The sequence below is a fragment of the Nothoprocta perdicaria genome, unplaced genomic scaffold, assembly GCF_003342845.1.
Source record: "Nothoprocta perdicaria isolate Ctin4 unplaced genomic scaffold, notPer1 scaffold_366, whole genome shotgun sequence".
Lineage (NCBI taxonomy): Eukaryota > Metazoa > Chordata > Aves > Tinamiformes > Tinamidae > Nothoprocta > Nothoprocta perdicaria.
Window position 1 is genome coordinate 430189 of NW_020455606.1, and position 19878 is coordinate 450066.

Genomic DNA, 19878 nt, shown 5'->3' on the forward strand with positions numbered 1-19878 from the left:
TCTATAATCTTAGGAACACACATTTCATATTTGAATTAAAGCAAAAAAAAAAAAAAAAAAAAAAAAAAAAGTCAGGATAATTGAAAGAGGATCTTTCAGCTTGCCTTTCAGTCTGCCCACAGAGTTATTCTCAGTTTTATTTTTTCCCTACAGGTAAAATGTCATGTTGATATGAGACCTCCAGGTAAACAGATAGGGAACTCTCATTTCCTTTTTCTTAATGGAAGTAACATTTTCTACAGCATTTAAATCTTCAAGAAAAAGGACATCAATGAAAAGTTGCCACCAACTCTGCTAGTTTTGCACAAGAGATTTAAACTTCCCAGACGGGAAGAGCAAAAAGCAAGGAAACACGACAAATGATCAAAAACAGAAGAAAAGTTTCTGCTCCCTTCTAACTGTGAAAAAAGATAAAAGGAATGGTTTTAAAAATGAGACACAAATATTCTGGAAGTCACAATTCAAACAGACTCTAACCAGGTCATCCTGGGAAGTCAGAAACAGTTAAAAACATCAATGAAACAATAGTGTAAGTTAACAAAAAGCATTTTTTTTATCCTCACCTCTTTTATTTCTAACAGTTACTTGTATTTTAAACAGTTCTGCACAACTGCTTCACCTTCTCATTATAACATTGCTGACAATTACAATTACAATTGCTGACAATTGGATAGAAGAGGGCAAAAAATAAACATGGACTTTCACAGAGATTAAAACATGAATGAAGAACACTGTGGTCAGATAATAGTGTGAGGAAAGCAGGATAACTGTCCGGTTCATATGTTACCAAAAAAGGTTCCACTATGTTGTAACACTTGTTAAAGGTTGATGTCTTCCCAATGGGACATATAGAACATATGAAGGAGAAATGCTTTAGTGTATTTAGTATGCCCTAAATACATGGGCATACTGCAAAGGAAGGATCTGACGATAACACGGTATCACCTCTYAGGTACAAACACAAAGACAACCACAGGTTGTCTTTGGCTAAAGGTACAGAGACATCTGACCTCACTCTGTGTAAAGTAAAGCACAGCAAAGCCTGCACCAGACCAATAATAAACGGCATTATACACAGATCTGTACACAGAAAGTTACATCCAGTAGAATCGGAAATATTGGGAAGTATAAGAAAAAAAATATCACTGAGTGCTTGAGCCTATTGACCATGCTCCCCAGCATCCTAGAGTGCTCCTATTATCCCTGCTTGTCCATTACTCATGTCAAACATAGGATGTATACCTGGAATAATGCTGAGTCTGCTTTATTATAGATGCTCATTTCAGTGAAATCCATTTAATAAGCACAGATTTCTTAAAGCAAAAAGCATCAATCAGCAAAAAAGCTCTGTAACAAAAGTATGAATAAATTCAAGAGTGAGTATCTTTAACCTAACTCTCTAAAACAGAGTTTGTAGACTTAGACACAGACATTTGCATTGTTATTTAAGGATAAAGCCCTCCAATCAGTTCAAATTGGACTTCTCCCACTTCAAGTAAAAGTTATACAGATTTCTGCTTTCAAAAAGCATATATTAATCTTAAAGTGATTTGAAGTGTGAACACATTTGTGGGTGGCATAAGAACATATTTCCTACCAAGCTTCTGAATCAAGTTATTCTCCCAGTAATAAATTATGAAACATAAAGCTCAAGTTTATATGCCTTAAGCCAAATGTCCAGAGTGTCTACCTCTCCTGAAACAGAATTGCTAGATTACTTTTTTTTTTCTTTGCATACAGGGTATTAGCAATGTTTATCAAAGAACAGTTTTACAAGCTTGTTTCATATATATGTCTTGAATCCCATCTAGATTTGTCACTTCCATACCATTTTTCTTTTGTTTTACACGGAGACATGCTAAGTCCATGTCTAATGACATTTGATTAATTAGTTGAGATCTAAAGTCACAGGGCCTGATTTTATTATTCACTGCGAGCAAGCAATATGTTATAAGATCAGACCTCCAAGGAAGACTGGAAAATGTATTGTATTCTTTTTGTACTCTATTACTATAACCAAACATATGAAAAACTCTTATACATATAACATCTGATGGAAGCTGTAAAGCAGTTCAACCATCAGGTAAATATGACTATTCCTACCTGAACACAATACAATAATTTCCATGGATCTTTTTTTGGTAGATACAGGAGTGGATTTAGGATATCTTGAGTGCCTTGCAAATGCTTAATTCTCTGCATTACTAATGCTTGGCAATTTTCTGCCTTTGTTTTCTTTTAATATTGATGTCTGTGACAGTAGTATCTACTCAGATCAACAACATGTGACTGGATTCTAAAAAATTACAGACTGGGAAAGAAAGGAATCTGAAGGAAAGAAAGCTGCTCTGCTTCTGTTTCTTCATTGTTGAACAAGAAGAGTCCACTGATGTAGAATGCCAAATGCCTTCAAAAAGAAACAGTGTTCCCTAGAATTAAGAATTTCACTGAACTAGAACTTTATTTGAATCAGTACATCTGCTGCTCTTTATTCTCTGTGAGTAGAGATGGAGTTACACAATTTAAACAATATGCTAAGTTCCTACAGCATTTTCTCCTTCATCTGAAGAGGACAGATAGTTAGGTCTCATAAGCACTGTGTAAGAGAATTAGTTTAGGGGAGAATTAAAACTTCAGATGAGAGAAAAGTGAGAGTTCTGCAAAGATCAAAGGAAACTAGGTCATCTTCATCATTTGTTTTCAGCTTCACGAATGCAATTCACCAATAAATAAGTACTTAGGAAAACTTTTCCTTTTTTATTAAATTGTACTGAAAATACAAAGAAAAAAATGTTTTAAGAGAAGATTACTTACTTATCAGCACAGATAATACCTAAATGCTGCCTGCCTGGAGAACGGACACATCTTTTCCATAAGATGAATCACAAAGGCTTTATTTCTCAAGAGCTACCTTAATAATGAGTGGGATCATAAAACTTAATTACTGCACAAATAAAGTATATCTACTTTTTAAAAGTATATATACTTTTTTTTTTTAAATTCACTTCAGTTCACACTAAGGAATCTCCAGGTAACCCAGAGATTTTGCCATTGCTGAATGTCTCTAAAACAGAGCAAACACATACACAAAAGATGACCAAGAGCGCTCTGATGAAGATTATGTTCACTCTATGCCAGTATCTGTACTTGCTCATACTCTGATTTTCTGAATCAGTAATTGTTTCAGATACATAATTCCTCCTCTAGGGAAGCATTAGATCTGAAAAAAAGAACTACATGTTAACTGAAGCTAATCTTACCCGAGTGAAAGAGACGAGAAATAGATCAACGATTTCAGTCCTACTAAGACAGAATCTTGGGCTGCAAAACTTCCTCAKACTCCCTTTTGTTTGCCATCTATTCTATTCTTTCCCTGAATCACAGTCAGCATGGAAATAACAAATGAGTAGCAGTGGGCACATTAACTCATATGAAATTTAAATTCATTTTCTCTTGCAGATGTTTTCTTTTTTTGTTGTTGTTGTTTTCTTTTATCATGTCACTCCTACCTCCCTTATTCAAATTATCTCTTTATTGCATTTTTGACCCTAGGTATGTGTTTTCCCCACCTTCATTAGTGGGGGGTGAAGTAGACACATGGAAGGTAGGATGCCTGTATTTCTTTGTCTTCCATATGTGCTATTTATTTAAATTCACCTTGCAATCAGCAGACATCCAGGGTTTAATACAGTTCTTAGAAACAGATATTAATGCTATCTGAGATATTCTGAGATTCAGGACACAGTGCTGGCTGATTTGACATAGGACTTCCAGGAGACTAGAAACTTTCTAGAGAGAAACCTTGAGATAGGACACACAACAGTGTCTGAAAAAGCACATATATGATCATATACCTATGATCATGCAACTGAATCCCATCAGTAGTCAGTGATGACGAGTGAAGAACACTCAGTGATGATGAGTGAGCAGTGAGTAATGCAGGTTTCTATGGCAAACACTCAAGGTGAAGCTCTTTCACACATACATTTGAGATGCCATACCATTATATCCCCCTGGGGTCTCCTTGTGCTCCTATATCATCCCTACTAGTGCTGGACAGATATCTTGACTACTCTAGTGTGCCTCAGATGTCTCTCAAYGTACAAAACTGCGTCGAGTTGACTGGCCAGTTGAATCACCACTGACTAGATCTCTCTATGGGCAACCGCAGAACCTTAAACAACTGTTATCACAAAAGGTCACTTAAATGGGATACACACTGAATCCTGTTCCTTCTGAACAAGAGTCTGTGTACACTCTATAGATATCTATGCTTTTTCTTTCCTTTCACCCCAGAAGATTCTAAAAACACCCAATTTCTTTACATAATTCCCTTGTCCAACTCCTCTATTTTTTTTCTCTCCTACTGTATCCCTCATTTTGTGATGACCTTCAGTTATTCCTTCTTCCTTAGTACTAACTGCAAATCTATCACTTTCAAATTCTCACTTCTCAGCTATTTTCTTATCCTCATACTTTCAGCAAATGGCATGAGGGCCTTAACTTTGTTCCCCACATATTCTCACATACTATAGTCCTGAAATGAGGGCAAGTAGAATGCAGCATAGACACTTCCTTCTCCACACATTTGGTATCTGTTTCTTTTTGAAACTGCCCTCTCTATGTCTTTATTACATACTTCAGTTTAGCTCTGCCTCTTTCTCTAAAATAGTTCCGTCTCTGTAAAAGTCTCTTGGGTTCTCTTAGCAATTTAGAAGATGTATTTGAAGACTTCAGAACCTTTAGAAAGGCTAGTTGTTTTCACTACTATCATTTCTATTCTTACTGTTTCTGCCAGTGTTCCACTCATGCTTAATAAACAATGGATGAATTTCCTTTATACCACAAGGTGTTGTCTTCTATTATGTATTTCCTATTTCTGCTCTCTCAGAAAGCTTTCTCCAGAAAGCTTCTCATTTAAACAACCACTGAAAAAAAAACTGTCCTCATTTAAACAACCACTGAAACATGGAAAGTGAAAACAAGCACATTCATTCTATGTTCGTGCTGCAGGGACAGGACATACTGAAGAGAAAAAGAAAAAAAAAGAACAGATTCTTATTTTGAATTCACCAGAGAATTTTTTCTTAAGTCCCCATCACACTTGGGCAAATCCACCGAAGCAAACAGAGCTGACAAATGTCACTAAAGGAAAAATGTAGCTATGATAGTATTTCCATTGATGCTGCATAAGATAACAATATAACGTAACAATCCAGTTAAATTCTTAGTGCCATTTGGTTATTGCTCAAGGCTGGGAATTAGAATCAAAAATAAACAAGCAGATTGTTACTTTAGAAATTAGCCTAATTCATTCAAAGGACAATGGACAGACAGCTCACACTCCATTTATTTTTGCCTGATTGCTTCTGTCTGGTAAAACTCTATGGCATATATGTTCTGACAGCTCTCTTTTTTTATTCTTTGATCAAGAAAATACCTTGCCTGTATCCCTGCTCCTGACATTTAGTCTATGGGATTGTTGCCTCTTAACCTGGAAAGCCAAGCATCTTAAAACAAATTTCCCCTATCACCTCAGCCATTTGCATTCCTAATCTCAACACAAGTCTTTTGACACTGAAAGCTTTTCCCTCTCTCATACTTCCCCTAAAAATCTTCTGGAAGATTTTCTTAAATTGTGTGGCACTCATAAYAATCTCTGTCGCCCAGCCTCTTACAAATACCTTCACACTTTCTAGCTTTGATTTCTGTGGTATTGCCAAGTCCCACTACCCTGAATCCAATTGCCAGTAAAAGGCTTTAACATATAAAGACATCCTTTTCTTGGTTGCAGGGCACCCTGGCCACATCACTTTCAATCTCACACATCTCCAGTAGATCTTCTTACACCTGGATTAATAAAAAAAAAAAAAATCCACTTTCTTTTAAAAATCTCCATGGATTTTCTCCAGCATTTGAGCTCTTCATTTTCTACATTTTAGGAAAGTAATAAATTAAAGCGGGAGAAAAGACATTTGTTTACTCTCATTAACACACTCAAAGATGCTAAAATCCACTAACATTTAGATACTTTTTTTTTTAATATGACAATTTTGTTGTGGTTGTTGTTRTTTCTCTGTATCAGGCTCCCTCTCTATCAAGGACCATAATTTCAGCACAATTATATAAAAGTCTTCCATTCCATAGCCCCTACTATCTGGAATGGCTTACCAATACCTTTCCAGATACCCTGTCATTCAGATATATACCCTTGAAATATCACACACAAGGGGAAATAAACTGGGTCTTTTTACCCTCTTGTTTCATTTCTGAATATTTTTATTTCTTTTAATTTACCTTGGTAAACCTGTCAGATCATTATTATCCAAATGCTTTGTACTATATTTTTACTATATTAAAACTATATACGTTTTCCTATGCTATCTTCTCTTAACTTATTGTGAAACATAGTCACTGAAGAGGAGGGAAATCATACACAGGCATCAGAGAAAAATGTGATCCTATTGTACTTTGAAGCAGGGCAAGCAGGCTGTGGCTAAAAGCAAACTCTTAAAGGAAGAGTGTTTCAGAGACAAAGATGAAGAGTGAATAAATAACAGATAAAAAGAGAAGCAGACAGAATATTACTCAATGCATCTCTAAGAAAACGCCAGAAGATTAGAAAGGATTTCATGGATCAGGAGCTGAAAAAGCTTGTCATTCTCCAGCTTTTTCTGTTTCCCCAAGCCCTCCATTCCCCTCCCTGTCTATGCAAGAATGTAAGCGCGCAAAGTGTCTATCTCTGTGTGTATAATAATAATAAAAAGCTAAACTAAAGTGAAAGGCTGCTGAGGGGATTGAAGGGAGGGGGGCATGGGTAAGACAGGCCATGTGCTCCAGGAACCAAGGCCGTGCTAGCATGAGCTGTCACTTTGAATCAAGGGCAGCTCATCTCAAGTTTACTATTAATGATTTCAGGGAAGAGCAAGAAAATGCACATACACACACACAGAGAGTCCAGCCACAATAGCCATGTAGGACACACTGCTGCCTCAAAAAACTGGCCTCCCGAGACTGCTTCAGTGCACAACAGACCACCTCCACATACCCAGAGGGAGCAGRAGGGGTCATAGAAGAGGATAGAAAAGTCAAGCAGTAGCAAAAGAAGAGGGTAGATTTGCTGATAACAGGRCAGGAGGAGGAAGTAGTACCCCAGATTAAATCAGCTCATACCTAGATGAAGGAGGCTGAGATGAGAAGCACAGGGAAAGAGATTTCGTTAGGATGTTAAAAAGAAGACATGACTATTTCTAGCCAAAGACAAAGAATTTCCCTGGAATTATCCCATGAATTACCATAGAAATTACTCCACTATATATCTTACTGTAAACTAAACTATAGCAGCCACTTGTGGAGAGCCTCCTACAGAACCAGGTATCCTACCCATGGCCTGCTAATCAATGTATCTCAGATACACTTCCCCGTTACAAAGGGAAGAAACATCTTTTGTCAACGCCCCAGCATCTGCTAACAAAAGGAAATCACTTGCCATATGCTTTCTCTCCCTTTCCATAGCATAGAACAAAAAGAAGGATCCTGATCCAATCATAACATTTCCCTGTCATCAAACAGCACTGTTATTCCTACTTCCTTTCCAACGCCCTACACGCTACAGAATCCAGATTTTAGAGCTGGACTAGACCTGATGTTTCACCTCACATCTGACCTGGCAGTATTTTTCTTGAGCTTTTCTGAACCCCAGTTTTACAGCTTCTACAACTATAATGTGGAGTCTAATTAAGGTTTTGAGTTAAATGTTTATATTTCTGTAAATTTTTAGTGATATTTTCTTTCACTTAATTTAAATCATTACTCTTTCTCCTCTTCATCACTTTACTCTTCATTCTATCTTCGAGTAAGCCATGTAAAATTCCCCTCCATCCTGTGCTCTTTATACGTGCTTATAAAGAATAGAATATGCTCATTCCGTTATTGTGGATATCTAGACGAATTCTACTCATATAGGCACATGGATTTCTCTATCTGTCAAAGTAAGACAAGTTTTGTATAGAAAACTTATAGAAATTCAGAGTTTCCTTGATGCTGTTTTCCCTTTTCGCCCCAAATATCTGTATCCCTTCTGTATCGCCTTCTGTATCCCACCCATCTGACAGACTCTCCAGCCTTTAATCTCTCCTGTCTCTTGTCCGTCCGCAAACCATTAGTATTTTAGGACTATTTACTTAGTCATACCTGTCACTCAGTTCCTAGCCACCTGCATAACTTCATCTTCATTTGAACATCATCTTCAAAACTGTAAGACACGTTCTAATATTCCTGCCATGTGAAAGMTAAAAACCTCCTATTTCAAACTGATGGGAGAATAATATTACAAGATGCTTTATCAGAACAGTGAGGCYGAAAAGATGAGGATAAGGAAATACATAGCTTGTAGAAGAACTCAAGGACACTTTAGTAAAATAGTAATGTTGACTCTGCTTCCAGATCCTTTATCAAACTCCAGGCTAATGCCTCTCCACCAATTGTGAAAACTGTAATTTTAATATCCATTTATGACCAAAAGGCCTGTACTGTATTAGCATGTGTCACCTTCCACCTCCTTACTTTAGGCAAGGATGGACAGATTCAATGAATCACTCAGTACCACTTGTTAAAGGACCATGCAATTTGAATTGAAACAAAGAGGATGGAATATGTTGTACAGGGACAAGAGAAGATGGAAAAAAATAAACCCAAAATAACTGAGAGAATACAAAAACAAAGTAGAAAAGTAGAGAATTAGTGGGGAAAAATGCTAGAAAGAATGAGTCAAGTATGAGAACGCAAAAAAAGAGTAGGAGATAAAGAAGACAAAGAGAAGATAAAATGGTGAAAAAATGTTCTCTAAGAGCTGTGGCAAGCTGATACTCAAGCTCCCTCCCCCTCATCCAGCTCTGTTAGCATACCCTGTTTCACACAATGAAGCAACATGTTTTATCTGGTCCACAGAACATCTCCCATTGCTGCCTCCTGCAGGGAACCTTCTGTTTTAACAATTATCTCCCTGCACAATCACATTAGCTGCTAAACTCAGTTTTTCTGCCAAGAGAGGAAAGAATGAAGACCATCCAAAGGAAGGCAGAGAGAAGGGCAGAGTTGGAACCATGGAACTGGCAGGGCAAGATAGAAAAGGGCATAACATTCAAGGGAGAGCACAAGCTGCAGGATGTGAAAAACAAAAGCAAATTTTATGAGGCATAGAAATGTCAAAAACGGGACTCAGATAAAGGGGGTCTCCTCACCTGACTGGCTGGTGCTAACATTGATGGTTGCATAGTGGGGTGCTTCTGAACTCAACTCAGTCACCAAGTTGACAGCCTGGATCTCAAAGGTGTACTGCACACGGGCCAACAGGTTGGAGACTTGCACACGACTTTCCGTCAGGCCCACTTGACGTGGTTCAAATTGCACACTGTCCCCACAGCGCACACATGGCCCTGGAGACCCAGCTGGGCACACTTTGCAGATAACATTGAAGAAAACATCCTTGCGGCCGCCCAGGTCCTTGGGAAGGCGCCAGGTCAGAAGCACGTTGGAGCCGACAATTTCGTAGCTAAGATCTCGGGGAGCTGAGGGAATGCCTAGAAGACAGAAGGAAAGATCAAAATCCTATAAAARAATGGGACAGTGTTTTGAGGGAGAAGATGAAGCAGGGAGAAAAGAAGTTGCTACTGCTCCTCATTCTTGCTCTTTTCCATCTGTTTTTCAGAACAAAGAAAACATACTCTTCACTATACTGAACACAAAATTACAGACATGGAGAAGCAACTGTACTATCACATTTCAAAGACACAAAATGGACTAGAAGGTTCATTTGTTTCAAGGCCATGTTTTTTTCCATCAAAGAAATGCCAAGCTAGGGAATTTCCAAACCTTTCAAAGTTTTAATTTTGCACAAGCTTTGYAAAGACTTCTCCCTGAGGAGACCTCTCAAAGCGTCTCACCTGGCAGCTAGCACTCTTGAATTCTCTCAGACTTCAGTAAGTCTTGTTACATCTATTGCAAAAGCTAAGCAGTACTTTCCCTATGATTATTCCTGCCATCAGCCAGATTCCTGAGTGCCATCAGGAGTAGTAGATGAGAGCAGGAGAATTGCAATTCTGTGGGTCTAATGTTTGCCCTACTAGCACATGGGCAATGAAAAGAAGGAAGACTAGACAGAGGGGTGAAAAAATAGCATGGAGATGGGAAGGAGACAAAATACTGGAAGTTTAGAGAGAATGAAAGACTCATAAAAGGTAAAAAACAAACAAGCAAAAGAAAGCAGCAGTGTGGCACTGCTATACCTTGGCATGGAAACAAGGCAAAAGAGGTAAGAGGGCAGGAAGCAGAACTGGAAACATGAACCGGACACTTCCCTCCAGCRACTAAAAAGAAATCTAAGAATCCTCATTCTCACCATTCCTCTAATATCAGCAGGTACCTACAAAACCTACAGGCAAAGCCATTTCTCCATCTACTGCTGATCAGTGTAATGGATGACACCCTCCATTATTGCAAGTGGAGGAGGTCTTTGTGGGGGATCTCTCAGGYTGCAATTCACTTAATTCCTAGAGCAGTTGAGTATTTTCAATAGCTATAATTTCTTGGGGACTCTTTACTTCCAGTGTTGCTTAAAAAAAAAAAAAATTATACCGGAAAAAAATTGCACACAAAAGACTGTTAAAATGAAAAAGTAATGGTTAAAAGATCAAGCATTTAGTTGTTAGGGAACATGAGAATTAAGTTTGCCGTTGTGAGTATAACTTGGTAAACTCAACATTTGCACCATTATACAGTTTTGAATTCCACAATCATGCTAGGTTTTCCTGAGGATTTTTACAACAATAAATGCAAAGGATGAATGACTGCTGTGGAAGTAAATCACTACTGCGAAGTAAAGATATTACTACTTGCTCGATGATGCTGAAGATGGATTCTGTGCATCATATAAACCAAGGGATTACAGAAAGAAAAAATGATCATGTTTTTGAATTCATGAGCATCCAACTTTGCAGCCATAATGTGACTGTAAGTTGCTTTGAGAAGTAGATTATTTCTCTGTCATTTCCATAAACTTTACAGATGATGTTGAATACATTGTCTAGACTAGGATTTTGAGTACTAATTACTTACCCTATTACATTATCTAGGGTTAGTTATGATTGATTAAGTAAGGTTTTGAGAAAATACCTTTATTGTGAAGAAATCATAATTGATGAGAATCAAAGATACGATAATGAGAAAATTAATTATATTCCATAAATACAAATCAGAGAAGAATTTAAATTCTGTGCAGTAAATAAAGGTCTTCAAACCCTCAACAGCAAAGAAAATAAAATATTGGTCAACTACATTAATGTGTTCGTTGTGTTCATCCTGTATATGAAATGAAATATGAAATGTATATGAAATGTGCTCATCCTGTATATGAAATGAGATTAACATTTTGTGAGAAAATTAGTATGCTATTCTTTTATCAAAAGTTGCTTCTCATGCGTCCTTAAAATGGACTTTTTGTCCAAAGGTTGCACGAGCTATCTTAAATTTGGCCTTTTTCATTTTTAGTGTTTGATACTGCAACATCATAGTGTTTCTCAACGGAGTGCCAACAACATATCATCACTGTATATGCACATGAGAGCTTCAGACTTCTCATCTACATTTAGTAAGGATATATTCTGCAGTTAGCTGGAGATACAGAGGAAGGTTTTGCTCGCATTCTTCAAGGACTATGACAAAGGATGAGTCAAAACTCCCGTGTCAAACAGGTCCATTTCTTGTAATAAACCACCCTCCTCTATCCAAACACTTACCAGTGCAGGGAGTGTCAGAAGTGTCCGAAGCAGACCGATAATAGTGGTTCTGGCACACACATTCCCTAGAGCCAGGCACGGGAGCATGGCTGTGGGCAGGGCACGGTTGGCAGGGCTCATCTCCCACAGATACTTTAAAGGATCCAAGGGGGCAGGCTAAAGGGAAGGAAATGAGACAGGTAAGAGCAGGGCAGCCATTAATTCAAATTCCACAGGGAATGTAAACTTCTTTGCATTTAGCTCATGCTGCTGCCACTGCTGGGAGGAGGTCTTACACTGAGTAATTACTATAGGATTGATGACAGTATAGATGGCTCTAGGCTAGGGCATATATTGTTAAAATTTCAAAATATTTATTATTCTTATTATTATATCRAAGACAAAAGGTACTTAAGCTGATTCACTGGCAGATGGAAAAGGATCAATCCAGAGAAATAACTTGGTCAACCTGAAGTATTTGTCTCCTCTTTACTCATTAAAAATGTTAGTATTGGAGGAGGCAAGGAGCACAGTCATCTGATTTATGTCAAATCAGTCCTAACATTTACAGATGTTATTCACATCTCCTTCTCCCCACCCAGCAGAGGCACAAGAATACATATTTTTTTATGTTGCCTTAAGCAACTTCATTGATGAAGCTAATGGAAGCTACCACAGCAGATTTTGAAAAAACAAAGAGGCAGCATTCATCATTCCTGTTGTTTCCTCCGCATGCATCCTACGGGGAAACAAAGTGAATGAAATATACATTCTGCTTTCAGCAAGGATGTTGTGCTGAGTTCACCTCACATAACATGCTCTTAACTTTCACTGAAGTATTAGGATGAAATAAAGTTTTTATTTTAATAATAATAATAATAATAATGTTTTCTAAAGTTCTATGTGAACAGATACGGGTATTTTAGACTTCATGGACTAATGAGCTCAGGTGAAATTTCATTCATCGACTGATATTTGCTTAGTTATGTAGAAAAATTCCAGGGAAGGGGAAACTTTCAGAAAAAAACGGATGAGTGTCTGATTTTAGAACCATGGGAATGCTGCTTAACTCAGGAGAAGAACTCTTCTAGCGATTATCCCAAGCAGAGCAACTCAATGCACTGGGAACAGCAAAAAATTTACATATTGAAGAGAAATGTCTAAGAGAATAATATTGTACACAGATGTTAATATATAATAAATATGTATATAACGAATGCACCAAAGTGAACAAACAAATCAAGAACTGCAGAGCAAACACACCTAGTAGAACGCAAGCAGGCTTTGGGGAGAGAAAGTAAGCTTCCACCTCTGATGAAAACAATTATTTGGATATATTTCTAACTCAAATARGTGACCAAACAGCTGAGCAGTGATTGATTCATCATTCTTTGCAAATATATAATGAAATATATATAATGACATATAAACAGAGTAGCTTGCTTATCTATCCTTGTATGTGTTCATATCTCTTCACTCTGGAAACCAGCTCTAGAAGTTTTGCACACACTCTTACACTCAACACTCTGTCAACTTTCCTCGCAACCCCTTCCTCTAGACTGTACATTACCATGCATTTTGTTTCCCAAACTCAGTTTTACTTTGAAAATTTCAGTTGATGACAGAATAACATTTATCACAGTTTCAACRGTTTTAGGGCCATTTTCAATAAACCAGGTCAGACCTGCATGATAAAGAAAATAATTCACTTAGAACTCCTGCATCAAGCCCACGAATCTTATTTAGTTGCTAATGCTCCTGAAAGGAACAAAAACCGGGAGAAAAAAAAAAAAAAAAAAAAAAAAAAAAAAGAAATGCATCCAAGCCACTATTTCTCACAAAGAATAGTTGTTTGGGTGTTCATTAGTTTGTTCTGCACAGTCTGGAGCAAGCTCTTTCATCACATCTCACACATCAGACCATTAATCTGATCTAAAATCTGGCTGCAGTGACTTCCATATGTGCTGTGATCAGAAGCTCTGCGAAAGGTCAGATCATAACAAAGACTTGAATAATGGTAAATGATAGTCATCGGATAGATGGACAAGGATTGTTTTTAGCACTCAGAAAACAACTACATCCAGCTTGTTATACATTGGCAAATGGAAAGGAAAAATGCAAAATATGCATTTTCCTATATGCAAAACCAAGCAAAATAACAACAACCAAAAAAAAAAAAAAAAAGAAAAACACATGATTCTCTCCACTTTTTATTTTTAATTATATTCCTTTAATTCTCAAATTTCACAGTTTCTTAACAGGTGCAAATCTGGAATATCATTCTCATTTCTGGGTAAATGCACTGAAGCTAGGAATAATATGAATGGGTGGTTCTCAAATCAAGCACTGTAGAGAGTAACCTGCTCAAAATTTACCACCTTTTCAATGATCTCCTTTGTTTTTAGTATTAAACCTGGAAATACTGAACTGAATGTGAATATGCTTACTTCTTTCATGACATTTTATCACATCTATTTTTTTTCTTGTATCAGAGACCTTCTCAAGCTTTTGCCAACATGTGGAACTCTTGACACTTTCATTCTGCTTGCCAGACATTGGAGAATGCTTCTGTTTCTTCATTCAGGCCTAGAGCCTGACATCAAATCGGTCAATGACCTTGCTGCTAGCCACAGCAGCACACAAATGAGCAGATGATCACAATGCCCGCAGTTTGTGTGATGTTAAACAGATTTTTTTTAGAGGAAACAGACTTTTTCCCCATGGTATAAAAACATGTTCACTTGACAAATAATAATTTAGATAGATTCAATCCTAGTTTACAAATCACATGCAAATGAACAGGCTGATGGCACCACTGTCTCAGTGAAAAAAGCCAGTTTATCTGAGGCAGAGAAAGTGTATTACTTAAAAGGCCATGCAAGATTTCATTAGTGYTGTGGACAATCACTCCAAATTAACAGAAACATTCAACAACTGCTTACAAAAAAAAAAARAAAAATTGACCAACCAACGCAGCAAGAATACAAATTTATGCTTGGGAACATGCTGTCTGCTAATGCTATCTGCTCATACCACAGATGCTGTGGAATAGTACAGAGAATAGTACACTTCAGAAAAAAGTGCCCACATAGCAAATATAAAAAAACCCAAATATTTAAAATTATTCTTTTGGATTTGCCTGACTAAATCTRATTTCTGCATCCATGCACCATGCCTGCAATTAGATATTAATAGCTGTCTCACACAGTCAAAGACAGATTAACCACTGCCTCCCCTGCAACTGCACAGTGTGACACGCTCTTCAAGCAATCACAGCTATGTGGTTTCTTGAAATCTATCTCCTCTCTTAGTCTCTGAGGTAGCATTTGTTCCTGAATGCAGTCATGGAAATGTAATCTAGAGAAGGAGGAATCTGTTACTTAAGCTGAAAAGCAATGTCACCATGAAAACAAATAACTATTCAAATTTTTGAGTAAGAAGACTGATTGTATATATTAAAGCATCAGGTTCTGAGAAGGCCTTTCAATTAGTAGGTGATATTTTATCCTTAAAGTTCTTACCCCTGCAGCAGCTTTCTAAAATAAAAAGCAGAGAAATGCTTCAGCCCATAAGTAGTGTGTGAAGCAGACACACAAGCTGATCTATAAGCAGTCAGAATCCCTCTGCAGCTGAGTCAATTTGAAACAAAACAAAACAAAACAAAACAGGACAGCCCCTTTTCACCAACAAACACAATGTCATTAACATGTATCATGTCTTTTGGGAGGGGAGGTGGAATTCCTGTTCTGCAATTTTTGGCTGTCATGATGCTCCTCAGCAAGCAAAATCAAACAGATGAAAAAGGGGTTCAAAAAATGTAACTAAGTCATCACTTAGCTCTGTCATTTTTCCAAGGTGACACAAAATAAATTATTGAGTCAAGCACTATAATGGCTAAYTGGTCTTCTAACAAAGAATCTTAAATGTTAAGTTACTGATTAATACATAGAAAGAAAGGGATGCAATAGCAGACAAGCATAACAACATACAGTGATGTACATACCCACTTTGAACATTTTCACAGTAATCTGTGTATCTCTCTGATTTACAATGTTTAGTCTACTCTCTGGCCAGAAGACCAATAGTCACTAAAGCAGGGTTGAGATGTGCACAAATGTTTCAGAGATAGCACTGCCTTAAAATCAAAATGGGCAATCAACAYGTTTCAGAACTATGTTTTTATCGTTGTTCCTGTTGTTTATTTGTTTTGTTTTCATTTGATTTGATTTTCTTTCCAGCTACTCCAGCTTCAGGTGGCCATTAACTCTACAAGATTCTCTTCAGAGCAAGGGCTACTTTCACAATCAAGAAGTCAGGGGAGAAACAGAGGAAGGGAAAGAAAAAAGAGGAGGGGGAGTGTATGGTTTCTGGATTTTCTTTGTTTATTGTTTTTTAGCTTGTTTGTTTGTTTCTGGTATTTTAAGTGAACGAGGAGACAGTCATTATGTCACTAAAACCATCTCAGACTGATCCCTAAGATTAAGACASTAATTTGGAAATAATCAGAAACAACTGTTTCTGTTCTCACACTTGAAAAGGAGTTATGATCCTTTCTTCAGAAATTTTTGCACAGCACTAAGGATAGAACGAGGAGACTCAGGTAAAGTAAAATACCAAGAGTCCCTTTTATTTAATCTAGATAAAAATCTCCATTTCTGTCTCCAGAAGTTTGTTCAGATGATGTTATTAATCATTTGAATGCTTTTTAAAGAAACCATCATCAGTACCGATAGATGCTTCACAGTAAAGACATTTTTTGGCAAATTTTCCATAAACTTTTTAAATTTGCATTGTTATTCCCTGTCTACAATATGAGAGGCGAAAATGCTGAAGGTAACCCACAGAGACCTCCTAAACCCAGGCCTGCACCCTGCCCATTAACCTAGGTTTTGTTTGCCACACAGAACAAAGTCTCATATTGCAAACCACAAWCAGTGGAGATAACACTATTTGCCCTTTCTTGATTTAGATTCTGCCCATATTAAGTGGCTATAGACACCAGAGATCATATCAATGTTTGGGATCTGTGGTGTTTACATTAAATCAGACCTTAGAAGAAAGGAAATACATTTCGTACGAGATAAGTTGGACTAGGCCTAAGTCAGTATTTTTGCTGCTAATGCTAAATCAGAAGGAGGACTGTGGTCCTCTGTGGAGGATTCTGAACATWGGTTTTTCATACATCCATGGCTGCCACACTTGGAACTTCAGCCTAGGTATGAGCAAATTAAATTGTGTAGATCACTGYGGTCCTGGCTGCAACATTGCCAACAATTTCACTGCATATATCTGGTTGTGAAAGTATAAGGAAAAGCGAAAGGGAAAGGTCTTGCTGTTACGCTATCCTTCATTTCCAATCTCAGAAGCCAAATAAGAAGAGAATGGCAAGGACTCTCTGAGGGAGATACCTGGGAAAGGAATTTATAGGAGACCAAGTGAAAAATKATAGGCCAGACACCCACCTGGACAGTCCAGCTCACAAGGCAGAAGTGGAAACTGGAATCTAGAGCAACCTCTCTTAGGAAGAGAGATCTCTTCAAAACAATTATTTTTCTATTGCCTTGTGACACAAATTAATCACTACTGTGTTCTACCTGAGCCTGTGAGCTCATGCTAGTATTTCCAGAGGGCTGGCAAACAGAGAAAGGATCAGGCTTTGAAACCCTCACCTCTTTCCCCTCCCCTGAACATCTTTTTCCTACAGTTCAGAGGAAAATCACCAAAACGGAGTTTTACTGCATAGCACACACAGCACAGCAAAGTCATCTGTAGAGATTAAACATGATTCACAGCTGTGCCATCTTCCCCACCTTCCAAATTAAAAAAAAAAAAAAAAAAAAAAAAAAAAAAAGACCTAAAATTTCTAGTTGCACTTTTATTTTTCACTTTTAAACTTGATGAGGAAGGCAGGGTTGACTGTGCTGGTCTTCATGTAGCCAAAGTACAGTGTCCATGGGCAGGGGACAGCAGCTAACACGTACTTTCTRCCTCCACCTAAGCAGAGACCCTTGCTGAAGCGATACTGTCTCTGCATCCAGTCAGGGAGACAATTATGTTCATGAGCACCTCTATCTCTCTTCAAAACTACATAAGATCTAGTATCTCACTGCACTTGGGACTGTATGACTAGCCCACAGATGGCAAAAATAATTGTTTCCATGAAATGAAGCAGTTTCTGGCATTGCCTCAATCCAGTCACTCTATAAATAAGATATCAAAGGCTAAGTTTGAAGGAAACAGGAGAAAAAAATCCACTGCAATTTAAATATTTATTAGCTATCTCCTTCTAGTACAGCAGTTACAGTGAGCCTAGAGCTGTCTATACACACACATATATGCATGCATGAAGAGTCCAGCTGGTTCTGTAGTATCTCTTATTTCACCTCACAGTGAAATTTTTCAGTTCTTGTTTGCTTTGCATTCCCTTCTTAACATAGATCATGGCATCCTATTCCCTTTCTGTGACCATAAGATCTCTTTTCTTTGTTCAATGGTGACAGCCATGTCACGCTGAAGCTGGAGGGAGCTCACCTTTCTTACCAGAACTGGCAYGGACTCCTTTAGTGGACCTAACTAGTGAACCTTCAGTTCAGTGAACTGTCTTGGGACCATCCCAGAGAATGTTTGAACAGGAACAGCTTCTCCACCTGTTCATGCTTGCAGAACAACTTCACAAAACTACCAGCACCAGTTAAGCCTTGGGTCTGGTCACTGAGGATTGCATGATTTCATGCCTCCCCAGGCACCACTACCTTCCAAGAAAGCAGATTTAGCTTTTAMTGAATCACAATTTTCAATGCAAGGGCAAAGGGTTGCAGTGCTAGCACCTCAGGGGGCAAAACGAACTGCCACTTCCCATTAAGTCAAGGTTAGTATGAAAGGAGAAGGCAGAGTAGAGAACAGCCAAGTGCTTTTCTCTCAGCTTATCTTCATGTATTTTTTTCCTCTCCTCTCCTCTCCTCTCCTCTCCTCTCCTCTCCTCTCCTCTCCTCTCCTCTCTTTTTTTTAGCATGGTGTGTCAAAGTGCTGGCACAGCTCAGCTGGACACAGCTCGTCTCAGAAATGCTGACCCACTTTTCCTCAACTCCACTCTAGAGCAGAGCCCGCTTCCCTATTTATTCATTAGGAACAAGTTCCACTCGGAAGGTCAGAGAATTACTTTCTGAAGGACTTCCAACAGTTAAAAATATCAAAGACATCACCAAAAAGTGATGCAAACATGGACTATGAATGTGATGAAGGATAAAGAAAGTAGAGAAGGGGCAAAACAAGTGTCAAGAAAGCCAAGGCAGGGGAAGAAACAGAAAGGAAGACATACTCAAGACAAGGGAAGAGAGGAAATCTTCTGAGAGCAAAATATAACACAGCAAGGAGAGAAGGACCAAGAATGGCAGACAGAGACTTAAGCAGAGTTTCATGTACTCCCAGTAGATATATGGAATACAAGTAACACTGTGGCAGTGCCCATATATGATTTGGGAGTGAGTGGGACTAGCAGGGCATAAAAAGAACATGGAGTACTCTCTGCTTGACTGAGACAGTGACAAGAACTCTGGAGTGACTTTTATTCCTACACTTCCTTAAAATGTGGAGGCTTGTTGACTAGTAATCAGTTCTAAAGCAAAAAATCTCACATGCAGAAGATCTGATTACAGTACAGTAATAAGAAGTGTCCAGCAGCTTAATTGCCAAAGCAGAGATGCAAATATGCAAAAACTAAAAATAGAGATCAAGGGAACAAGTGGCACATCTGGCAGTTTCTTGTTCCTCCAGAAAACCGTGTGCATAGGGAAGGCTACCCAACTATTTCACAAAAATGCATGCTTCTCATAGACACCTTCTCAGCACTGACAATAGCACAAAAGGTTCAGGTGGCAGAAAAAGGGGAAGGGAAAAGTGATTACTGGATGAGATTTAACAGCCTTAATCAGTATATTATCTTCATATCACCAGCCAGGTTTGTCTCATTGTATTATGGAGGAGTACAGAATAGGAGTGAAAGAAGTCCATTGGTAGATATGGTGGGAAAGAGCAGAGGGAACTATTAGCCCTGGTAGAGATTTCTCACTCACTAATTTGGAAAGATTTCCCATTTCAGTTATAT

At 38.0% G+C, this 19878-nt stretch overlaps 1 protein-coding gene across 4 annotated transcripts in view; it reads right to left on the reverse strand.

The window, feature by feature from the left end:
- The window catches only part of LOC112951703 (ephrin type-B receptor 5), a 67711-nt gene that overhangs the window by 12183 nt on the left and 35650 nt on the right, over window positions 1-19878 (reverse strand). For all 4 annotated transcript variants that reach the window (XM_026044448.1, XM_026044449.1, XM_026044447.1 and 1 more), the window contains 2 exons: window positions 11796-11951; window positions 9243-9581 (listed from right to left, as the gene is read on the reverse strand). In XM_026044448.1, coding sequence (XP_025900233.1) covers window positions 9243-9581; window positions 11796-11951 — 495 coding nt within the window. The remainder of the gene's footprint in view (window positions 1-9242; window positions 9582-11795; window positions 11952-19878) is intronic.